At 56.6% G+C, this 11,194-nt stretch overlaps 1 protein-coding gene across 1 annotated transcript in view; it reads left to right on the plus strand.

Moving 5' to 3' along the window:
- Positions 1-11,194, plus strand: part of Sptbn5 (spectrin beta, non-erythrocytic 5) — a 39,661-nt gene that overhangs the window by 18,909 nt on the left and 9,558 nt on the right. Inside the window, exons 29-48 of the mRNA XM_023712614.1 lie at positions 276-411; positions 621-766; positions 1,231-1,345; positions 1,444-1,554; positions 1,781-1,960; positions 3,099-3,302; positions 3,508-3,657; positions 3,988-4,092; positions 4,427-4,594; positions 4,736-4,885; positions 5,002-5,193; positions 5,382-5,480; positions 6,809-6,924; positions 6,999-7,113; positions 7,855-7,968; positions 8,213-8,334; positions 8,635-8,797; positions 8,978-9,166; positions 9,372-9,449; positions 9,907-10,079. Coding sequence (XP_023568382.1) covers positions 276-411; positions 621-766; positions 1,231-1,345; positions 1,444-1,554; positions 1,781-1,960; positions 3,099-3,302; positions 3,508-3,657; positions 3,988-4,092; positions 4,427-4,594; positions 4,736-4,885; positions 5,002-5,193; positions 5,382-5,480; positions 6,809-6,924; positions 6,999-7,113; positions 7,855-7,968; positions 8,213-8,334; positions 8,635-8,797; positions 8,978-9,166; positions 9,372-9,449; positions 9,907-10,079 — 2,826 coding nt within the window. The remainder of the gene's footprint in view (positions 1-275; positions 412-620; positions 767-1,230; positions 1,346-1,443; positions 1,555-1,780; positions 1,961-3,098; positions 3,303-3,507; positions 3,658-3,987; positions 4,093-4,426; positions 4,595-4,735; positions 4,886-5,001; positions 5,194-5,381; positions 5,481-6,808; positions 6,925-6,998; positions 7,114-7,854; positions 7,969-8,212; positions 8,335-8,634; positions 8,798-8,977; positions 9,167-9,371; positions 9,450-9,906; positions 10,080-11,194) is intronic.

An 11,194-nucleotide genomic window follows, 5' to 3' on the forward strand; every position in this document is an offset into this window, starting at 1 on the left:
GAACCTTTCTCTTGCTGGGTATGACTTACTTCTTTACCTCTTTCCTTTTCCAAGTCTTCAGGGAGGGCCCAGCTCCCAGCTATCCACTTCTTCTCCATGTCCACAGCCTCCCCATTGGCTTCCCCTGGTCTTCCTGTGTCTCCTTGTCCCCGAGCCCCAAGCTGCATGCTTGGGCAAAGACCATAAATAACCCTATCCTTCAGATTGGCCCTTCAGTTGGCCTGTCCTCAAGGGGTGACAGCTAACTTCTGGGGAACCATGTACTGTCACCACAGGGGCCGGAAGTTAGAGGGGATGCTGCGGCTACATGAGTTCATGAGGGAGGCTGAGGACCTGCAGAGTTGGCTAGCGAGCCAGAAGCAGGCGGCCACCAGAGTGGAGTGCCTGGGAGAGGACTATGAGCACGTGCTGGTGAGGGGCTGGGGCAGGGAGGACACTGAGCAAGTGCTGGTGGAGGCCAGTGCCCCTGCTGGGGTGGATGGAGCCATCAGGGTAGAGTGCACCGGCTATGGCCATCCAGCCCCGCTTTGTTCTATGGGTCCCTGAGGTCCCTTGCTCCCCAGGCTGTTCACTGTCTGACTGCTAGGCCCACCCTGTCACCCACTCTGCTCTCTTCTCAGGACCTCCGCGCCAAGTTTGCAAACTTTCAGCACCAGGTGGAGGTGGGCAGCCAGCAGGTAGCCACTTGCCAGCAGCTGGCAGAGAGCTTGCAGGAGTGTGGGCAGAGTGCTGCCGCCAAGGCCCGCCAGAAGCAGCAGGAGCTGCAGTGAGTGCCAGGGGCCAAGTCTGGGGACACCATGGGCCAGGGAGGGGCCTTCCCATCGACTCCCTCAGCAACCGCGTCCCCCTTTCCTCTGCCCCTTCTGCACTGTGTTTCTATAATCACCCTTGAGGCAGGCTCTGGTCCTGATCCTCAACCAGTTTGCTAAGTAAATGAAGAATGGGGGAATGTGGCCTCGGCCCTGAAGGCCTTTGTAATCTGATCAAAATACCAAGGACCCAGGAGATGCAAGAGCATCACAAAGCAGAGGTCAGTTAAGCCTGGGCATTACAGCAGCAAAGGTCTGTCCAGAGACCTAGAGAGAGAAATGTTTGCAGGAAGGGCCAGAGGCTAAAGAAGGCCGAGAACCGTTCAGGAGTCTGGGGCAGGGTGACCAGGTCTGGCAAGGGAGGGGGACCCAAGCTGGCTGCGCCCGAGCCCTCCCTACTGCTCTCTCGTGCTGGGGGCAGGACTGCCTGGTTGGAGTTGTGGGAGCTGACCCAGGCCCGAGGCCGCCTGCTCAGAGATGCAGAGACCACCCTCAAAGTTCACAGAGACCTGCTGGGGGCCCTCACCCATGTCCAGGTGTGAGCTCGGGTGAGGAAGGGGGTCTTTCTAGAAGTGTGTCCTTCCCAGGCCCAGTGCCCTGTCCCCTGTCCCTCATCCCATGGCCCTACCCTCAGGAGAAAGCCTCAAGCCTCCCCAGTGATGTGGCCCAGGACCTGCGTGTGGCGGAGGCCCAGCTGAGATCTCACGAGGCACTGGAGCGTGAGCTTCTGGGCACTGAGCACCAGGTGTGGAGCTGACTGCCTCCCAGTCAGGCCCCTGCGGGTGCCCTCAGCTGGTACCTGGCGCTCTATGTCTCCCCTTCTCCCTTGGCATCCTGGTGGACCTGTTGGGCACAGCAGTAGGTAGCCCAGGGAGGCCCTGCTTTCCCATGTGAGGGCTACATCTTGGGTGGTTGGCCCTTCAGCCTCTGTTAGGACAGCACCTTCTTCCCTGTCCCCTCCCTGATGCCAGATGCAGGAACTGCTAGAGGCTGGAAGCAGGGTACAGAAGCTACATCCAGGGCCTCTGGCCCATGCAGTGTGGCAGAGGCAGCAAGCTGTGACACAGGCCTTGGAGGCCCTGCAGCTACGCATGGACTGGCGTAGGACCCAGCTGGAGCGGGCATGCCTCATGGCTCGCTTCCATGCCATGGTGAGGGCACCTTCCCCTTTGAAGAGCATACGTGTGCATGTGTGTGTACATGCTTGTATGCACATGTGCAGATATACGTGAGCATGCACTGAGGCCCCCTATTCTAGAGGGAAAACAAGTATGAACAGGAGGAACAGAACATGAGCCCATCTAGATGTCAGTGAGCCTGCTCAGAGGTAGCCCAGAGGGAGTGTGGTTGGACTCCTAGGGTTTGGGTCAGCACCAGCTCAGGTGAGTGACAGGCTCCTATGTGGTGCCCAGGCAGTGCCGAACAGTGACAACAGCATAGGAAAGTTCATAGCTGGAGACTAGATGATCCAATACTCACTAGATCAGTCAGTGTCTGTTCAACATCTGTGTTCAGCTCCCTGCTAGAGCTGTGGGTGCAGAGGGAAGGGAAGCTCTGGAAGATGCAATTGCTCCCCTCATGGAGCCCACCTGCCTAAGGATATGGGCTTAAGGCCCCGAAGGATCAGACCAGGATGCGAGCCTTGCTGTGGGGTACAGGATATCCCAAAGCCTGATGGACCACTGAGGCTCAAACTGCAACACTGAACAGACAATAGTTTAGAAACCCTCATCTGCTACTCTGTTGCAGTCTGAGCAGGGCCACTGCACCCTAGGTTGTCACCCTTTGCTCAAGAGCCTATAGTTTGGAAGACATGGTCACATACTTGGTGCACGAGCTGGGTCCCTCCAGCCCTAATGCTGTGTGATCATCCGCACATGGACAGGAGACAGATGTAGGGCTGGGTTGGCACCTTGGAGGCTGGTGAGCAGGAAGATGTCGGGTAGAGCGAAGGCTGCAGAGGCAAAGGTGGCCCCAAAGAGTTGGGATTCTTTCTCCCCCTCAGCCAGCTGTTTGTTCAGCTGCCGCCCCCTCACAGACATGGCAGAGAGGAGACGCAGGAAGGCCTGCTTTCAGGATGGCAGTGAGCACCATGGTGCAGGCAGTCTCAGTGAGGGTCTGGCCTCCATAGGAGTTTCATAGACCCGGGAGAAGTGGGTTGGCTGGAAACAGAGAAACCAGGCCACGAGACCCCATGGCCTTGCCTCTGTGGAGCGGGTGGCTGCAGTTGTGGCTGTTCCTGGTTCCTTCCACATGCAGTCCTCACCCTGCTCTTCATCTCTGGGACAGGTGCAGGACTATACCTCCTGGGCAGCTGACATTCGTCGGGGACTGCAGGCAGAGGAAGGCCCCTGGGAGCCCAGCAGTGGCCCACTCATGCTCATCGCCTACCAACAGCTGAGGGCAGAGCTGGAGGCCTGGGAGGAGCGACGGCAGCAGGCCACCCAGCTGGGGTGGCAGGCCCTTCTGACTGCAGGGACACCCAGCAAGGAGGTGGCCCCTTTCCTGGTGCCCCCAGCCTACTCCCACCTGACCCAGCCTGCCCAGCCCCTGGTTCCTGTGCCATGCTGGCTTCTCACAAGCTTTCCCTTGGTCCACATCCACCTTGCCCGTGAAGTCTTCCTTGTCTCTAGCCCTGCCCCCGGCCCCTACCCCTGTACACCTGGCTTTAGCCCTGCCCCACACATGCTTATCCCAGGTCCAGGATGGACTTCAAGCCCTACAGGAGGAGTGTGACCAGATGTTCCAGGCCTGGGCCCAGAAGCAAGAGAGGCTACAGGCTATGCAGCAGGAACAGCACCTTCTCAGCCAGTGTGGCCTCCTGGAGAAGACCCTCTCAGCCCAGGAGGCAGGTCTCCCCAGACTCCTCTCTCTAGCCCTTTCTTCCTGGATTTCTGTTGTTTCCTCTGATCTAGGGCATGGAGGCCATAGTGGCCAGAGTGGTACTGGGTGCCTAGGCCTCTACCAGCCCATAGACCAAGCCCTAAGAATGTTGGCTGAGGCTAGTCATACTGGCCATCCCCTATGTGCAGAGGCTGTGGTCCACTGGCCCCCACCTGGGCCCCTCTGCCCACATGCAGTGAACCCCACCACAGGTCTCTTTCTTCTCCCCAGTGCCCAGAGATAATGCCTCAGCCCAGGCAGATACAGAGAGGGGCTCTGACTTTTTCTAATCCAGGTGTCCCTGGAAACCAGCACCCTGGGAAACTCAGTGGAAGAGGTAGAGCAGTTGATCCACAAGCATGTGGTCTTCCAGAAGGTGCTGACTGCCCAGGACAAGAAGGTAACAGACTTGGAACTTCATGGCCTCAGTCCGGGGTCAGAGCGTCAGGGGTAGGAAGAGTCCTGCATGGGCACGTGGGTGCTAGGTGCGTCCCAGAGGCAGCACTCATGCCTGTGGAGCTTAGGCACCTGGGTGTCCATGTGGCTTGAGGAGACCGAGGGTGGGGTGGCCACACTGAGGGACGGTCATGGATGCTGAGATCGAGCCAAAGCATATGGTCACCAGAGAATAGTTCAGATGTGGAGAAAGCTGGTGGGCCTGAGGCCATGCAGGGCTGGAGTTTCCTTGAAGAAGGCATTGAGCCCTGGGCACCGGCCCTGCCCCTGCCCCACAGGTGACCGCTCTGTGTGAGCAGTTCAAGGCGCTCCCAGGCCCCAGGGGACAGGACTTGCTTCACGGTGTGCTGAACTGGCAGGCTCGGGTCAAGGAGCTGGCACAAAGTCGGGAATGTGCCCTGCACACCTCTCTGCTGATCTCCAGCTTTGCCAGGGCTGCCACTCAGGTCTGAAGGCTCTCCCTGACTGGTGCTTTCCCCTTAAGCCACTTTCTTGATGGTTTTCATACCTGTGAATGAAAAAACCAAGGTTTGGTTGCGGGGAGCTGGGAGGCGAGCAACATAGACTCTCATTCCCACCCCTGTCAGGCCGAGGACTGGGCCGAGGAGCGGATCCAGCAGCTGAGAGAGCCAGTCCCTCCTGGAGACCTGAAAGATAACTGGAAGTGCCTGCAGAAACACCAGGCCTTCCAGGCCGAGGTCCAGGCCCTTGAGCAGGCCCTGAAACCTGTTGCCAAGGTAATGACAGGCCTCGGCCTTAGCCTACCCTAAGTGCAGACTCCAGGATGGGCAAGGGGGATGGTGTCAGGAGGGAGACAGTGAAGGCAAGCTTCCTGTGTCCCCTCTTTTCCCAGCAAGGTGAGGCTCTCTTGACTCAGAGACACCCTCGGATAGGAGAGGTCTCCAAGAGGCTGCAGGCACTGCAGGAGAGTAGGGAGAAGCTGCGGCAGGCAATGGCCATGCGGGGCCAGGAGCTGGAGAACAAGCGCAACTTCCTGGAATTCCTGCAGAAAGCAGACCTCGCAGAAGCCTGGATCCAGGAGAAGGTGGGGACCAGCTAGGGACTGAGGTAGGGAGGGAAGGAGCCCAGACCTGCATTCTCTGGCCCCCTAGCAGAAGGGTGTCCTGGGAGGAAGCCCCAAAGCCTCCATCTGCTGCAACACTGCCCCAGGGGTTGTGTGCCCAGGGCCAGCGCTGAGTGCTGGCCTCCCCTTCCCTCCCTTGGCCTCTGCAGGAGGAGACAGTGAACGTTGGTGAGGTAGGCCAGGACCTCAAGCACTGCCTGCAGCTCTGCCAGTGGCTCCACAAGTTTCAAGGCACCACGGTGGGCACAGCACCTCCTCGGGAAGCGTGGCTCGGTGTCATGGACATGGGGGCTCTGGGGCCATGGGTGGGCTCAAGGGTCCGCTCTGCCCTTACTGCTTAAGCAGCCCTCTCTGTTATGTGAGATGTTGCTGTCACATGAGAAGTGAGGGGAAGAGTACAAGGAACCTCTCTGTACTACTTTTGCAATTTTTCATACATCTGTTGTTATTTTAAAAAATGGTATATGTGCCTGAGCATAGTAATCAGTATGCTTCTGATTACTTGTAGTGTCCTAGCAGCTCCTTCTTACACCATCTCCCCCAAAATACACCGGAAACCTGCTTTTCCTTTGTAGTATGAAGGGAAGAAATTTGGAAACTGTATTCACAGCAGATGTTAGGGGTCGTGTCCCACCCCTGTCCTCTTGATATATAAGTAAGGATGGGGTTTTAAAAGCTGCAGTGTTAGTAGTGGAACTGTGTAGAGTCTGTACCAGGCATTACATCAGGAAGGGAGCTTGGCCTAAGTCCTAGCCCTGCCATAAATGAGCCATGCCAGCCTCTGAGCTCTGCTCTAGCACCTATGAAAGGAGAGAAACACCCGTCCCTGCCTATCTGGGATGAGACACTTCATGGGAAGCGCTTCAGAAAGCTCAGCTGTACAAGTGCAAAGGGCCAGAAGCCTGCAACCCGCACTGCTCACCTTGTGGGGCTGCCCTCCCCAGGGAGCCTGTAAGCCCTCCCAGTGGTAGCCACAGCCCAGTTCTGTGTGTGACAAACCCAAACCACAGGAGACTGGAGCTCAAATCACCCCAACCTCGCTTTTCTTCTCTTATCCCAATAAGCTGCATTTGAGTTTAACAAGTATCTGTTTGCCAGGCATGGTGCTGAATGCTTATAATCCTAGGAGGCTGAACAGAGCCTATAAATAATAATAAGTATAATCTGGGAGGCTGAAAAGAGCCTATAAATTCAAGCTTAGCACAGGCAATTTAGCAACTTGATGAGAACCTGTCTCAAAATAAATAAATAAATAAATAAATAAATAAATAAATAAATAGCGGGGTGTATGATAAAGCTCCTGGATTCAATTTCCAGTCCCAGTCCCCGTCAAATTTCTGCCAGTGAGCATGTGCCACCCTCCCCTTGAGGAGCACATTCCTTGGCCTAAGAGACTTGGGCTTCAAGCTAACTCGCATGCTGTACCTGGGAGTGCGCCCTCCGCACCTACTGCAGGAAGGACAGTTGTTCCCCTTGTATCCTCACATGCTGTTGCTACCCCCGAGTGCCAGCTGCAGTGCCAAGAAGGGACTATGTGCAGGTGGCACCAGCGCCCTTACCTGCAGCTCCTCTGTAGGACACTATAGGTACCACCTACATCAGGAGCATCAGTGGCCTGTCACTGCAGCTCAAGAACCTGGACCCTGAGGAAGCCAAGATTGTTTGCCAGCGGCAAAGCCAGCTCAACCACAGGCTAGTACCAGACTGGGAAGGAAGGGGGTGGGAGATAACCTCAGGCACACGGGTCACCACCACCCCTTGGCCAGGTGGGGGAATTTTCAAGGCAACTTGCTCCAGTACCAGCGACAGCTTGAAGGCACCCTGCAGATCCACATGTTGTCCAGCGAGCTGGATGATGTCACTAGGCGGATTGAGGAGAAGGTAAGCAGTGGGGCTGCCTTGTGCGCCATTAGCCAGGGGAGCAGAACGTACCCCTCACACACCTTTTCTCAGCAAGTACACAGAGGTCAGTCCTGTTGGGGGCCGCCTCTGGTGAGGGCTCAGTGGCACACTGTGGAAACCTCCCTTTTGGGCTGGGAAGCCAGCCTACCTCTTCTTTGCTCCCCAGGGTTGCTGTGGGTCTGTAGGCGAGAGCTCACTCTCTTCTTCTGGGCCTCAAGCAAAACCAAATCCCAAAGAGAGCCTACCCCAGATGGGTGTCAGCCTCCACAGAGGAAAACATAGCCTGAAACCTGCCTGAGGTGGAACCAGAGTCATGCACAGGCAGAGAAGCCTTGAGTGAAGCCGAGGGTACCCTGTTCTGGGCCTACCCACTTCTTCTACTCCGGTTTCTGCCCTCACCCAGCCAGGCCCAGGCCTCTAAGTATATCACTCCTATTCTTCTGAGTCTCTCCAAAGAGATGGGAGTCAAAAGAGAAAATGCTAGGCAGTACTACATGCACAAGACTCTTACCTGAAAGGAAACCTGCCCAAGGCCCTCCTCAGACTCTTCCACCTCCACAGAGGAAGGTGCTCTGTCTGGGGCCTGGCCCTGCTGAGCCCCACGGAGGGCAGCAGGCAAGGACTCATGCTGGATGCTTGCTTTCCATGTTGCCACCCTGGGGCCAGTGAGGGAGCCCAAAAGCAAAGGCCACACTGTAACAGCCCATTCCCACCCCTCAGGGTGCCATGATCCAGACCTTGGAGGGCAGGGAAGAGCTGGAGAGCGTGCAGAGGTTGCTGTGGAAAGAGGCGGTGCTGGAGCAGGAAGTGGGCCTCATCCAGGCACAAGTGGAGGTGTGGAGCTGGGGGGAGTTGGACCTAGCCCTGGGTACTTCCTGTGGGACAGTGATGGTGAGCCTTTCAGAGCTTTCAATGATATATATAGCCTGCAGTGGCGCACATGCCATTGGTTCGCCACCACTGCTCTAAAGGAAGCAGAAGCAGGCAAAGCAGGCTTCAGGATCCAGAGAGGCACAGGCCAGGGGCCTTCCCAGCCCAAGCCCTCCCTGCCAGTCTCTGATCCTAGTGCCCCCACTAGTCCCTCCAGCACAAGGTGAGCTGTCTCTGCCAGACAAACCCTGGGACAGACCATGGCCTCAGTCACAAGCAGCGAGAGATGATGGACAGCTGGTGTCAGCTCCAGAGCAGGGTGCAGAAGTGGTATGAGCCCCTTGGGCCTTGCTCCCTCCCTGGCCCATCTTCTGCAATGTATCAGTCTTCCTTCTCCCCACAGACCCTTGTTTTCCCCTGAGATTCTGGTCTGTTCCATGAGGGGTTCACCAGTGGCATCCCATTAATTATCATGTTGTTCATTCTCAACCCATTAACTTGCAGCCTGTTAATTCTCAGCCCTTGAGCCTTTTTTTGCTTTGGGGACTAAGAGACAGGAGATGACACAGGTGGGCATGAGGAAAGAGGAGCTCAGTGGCCCTGGGACTAGCTGATGAACCCTGTGGGCAGGAGGGAGTCCCTGGAAGCTGAGCACCAAGTGCAGAAGCTCAAGGTGCTACTGCAAGAACTGCTGCTCTGGGCCCAGCAGCTGCGGGCTGAGGTGAACAACCAGCGCTCTCCCTGGAGTCATGAAGTATCCTGGTGCATGTTGGAGGAGCATCAGGCATGCAAGGTGAGCTGCAGGGACCCTGGGCCTTTGTGGACCTCACCTTCCCACTGCACTCCTTCCTCACTCCTGCTCTCCTCCATCTTCTTTTGTCCCACACAAGGCCCTCCCCCATCTCTCCCCACCTTTCCTATAGCCCTGGCAGGCATTAATGCCTCCAGGAATCCAAGCCCAGCTCTGTTCCAGGATGAGCTGGATGGCCGGAGAGACAGCATCAACCTGGCCCGAAGCACCGGGCAACAGCTGCTTGCCACTGGGCACCCATCAGCCCCCACTATTCACCAGGCCCTGGCTGCCTTAGACCAAGAGCTGAACAGCCTGCAAGGGGCCTGGCAGGAGCACCAGGGGCAGCTACAGCAGGCGATAGAGCTGCAGGTCGGTGCCACCCTTTGTTCCCATCCTGACCCACGCTGGGGCTTGTGCAGCCTGAACAGCCCCAGGTCAAGGCATCACCAGAGGCTGCCATGCAGGGGGCTTCCCCACAAGTCTGGTCTACTGTAGACTTGTCATGGAGCAGGCCACTGGTTGGCAGTGACGGGACCCTCTGCTGGCTTTCCTCTCACCTTCCTTTTCTGACCAGCTGTGCCTGAGCTCTGTGGAGAAGGCAGAGCGGGAGTTCTGCAACGAGGAAGCCTCCCTGGCCAGCGAGGAGATGGGGGTAGGTGTTCATCAGAAGTAGGGGGTGCACAAGGCAGGCTGAGAGGCAACACTGAGACTGGTAGGGCTGCCTGAGCCTGGCAGGCCAGGGTCACCCCCGCCCCAGCATAGCTGTCACAGGAGTCACTTCCTTGTTGGTCCTAAGCACCTCTCGTGGGCCTGGAGTAGGGTCTCTTTCTTCCCACCACTATACCAAGCCCACTAAAGATAAGTGTGTCTCTCAGAGAACTCAGCAAATACTTAGGGACCCATGTCATTCTGCTGGCCACAGAGAAGAGGGCAGGAAAGCTGTGTCTTCCCTGGAGCCTGGCCCAACCCTTCCCAGCACCACTCATGTCCAGGAGTCACTGTGCTAAAGCCAGAAACAGCCTTGAGGGACTTGAGCATGACTATGAGCAGGACAGTGGCTCCGTGGGGGAGGGGTGAGCAGGACACTGGCAGACTCCTGCTCCCCCCAGGACTCCCCAGCCGAGGTGGAGGTGCTCCTGCGCCAGTGCAAGAGGCTTGAGCAGCGCCTGGAGGCACAGGTGGAAAAGCTCAGCATGCTGGAGGCCACAGCCCGAGGCCTGCACCAGGGCAGACACGCTGAGGCCCAGCATGCCCTGACCAGGTGCCAGGCTGTGCGCCTGAGGTACTTGTGGCTCTGGGGTGGTGGGAAAATGGATGGGCTGGCATGGACCCCCAGCTCTCCCTTCTTGCCCAGGCTTTCCAGCCTTTCCCAAGGGCTGCGGTTGGATACCAGTGTTCCTCCTAAGATGCAAACAACTCCCTACTTACTTCTTCATTCAGTGATATAAAGGAGAGTTTGACTAAGAATTGCACACTAAGAAAAGAGGAGAACAGCTGATGGAGCAGGAGGTAGGAGAGCACAGTGGTTAGTGTCAGTCCTACCCAGGGTCAGAACATCTGGCATTCTTTACTGTCCACTAATGGCAGAACCTGAAGCAGGCTTCTCTCTGGCTTAGATAAGACTGTAAGCTACAAAGAGGGGCTAACAACAACATCTGAGTCCTTCGGGATCTCAGCCAGTGCCTGGCCACAGAGGAGACCGCAGATCTCTGCCACTCATTTAACTGAGGCTTGGTCACGGGTACTCAGGACCCGCCCAGCTTATAACACCCAGTGCCACCTTTGCCCTCTTAAAGCTCACCCGCCTGTTGCTCTTCCAGCTCCTCGGGTCGACCCAGGCAGAAACAGCCACAAGCCAGACCCCAGATTGGCAGGGTCCACCTTTCCCAAATAGCCCGCCAGCACTCATGAGTGTTATGGCAAAAGATATTTTAACATGCTAAGTGCATGGACAGCCGTTGTGTGGGTGAAGGCTTCACAACATAACACTTTTTTAACGTTGACTTTCTACCTACCTGACCCCAAGAGGACACCCTCTGATACGAGGATGGCAGTGGCTGGGCCATCCCTCTGAGGTAGCCCTCACTTGAGCACCCATGGAGGACTCTGAGGTGACAAATGGCAAACGTGGTTCCTGGCAGGCCCAGGTGCCCCCATCTAGCAAGCCCCTCTGCACACCAGCCACCCCCGCATCCCATCACCCCTGTGTGGGATACACTGACAGGAATGGGGGGCGGAGGCAGGGGGCAGGGGGCACAGCGTCAGGACGTCTTTTCCTATTTCTCATAAATCTCATTTATGATCTGTATTTTTGTGCATGTGGTGATATACTTAAGGTATTGGTACAGAAGTACATGTATAGAATGTGTAATTTGGTATATATGTATATATATATAT

Source organism: Octodon degus, unplaced genomic scaffold (assembly GCF_000260255.1).
Source record: "Octodon degus isolate 3935 unplaced genomic scaffold, OctDeg1.0 scaffold00002, whole genome shotgun sequence".
Lineage (NCBI taxonomy): Eukaryota > Metazoa > Chordata > Mammalia > Rodentia > Octodontidae > Octodon > Octodon degus.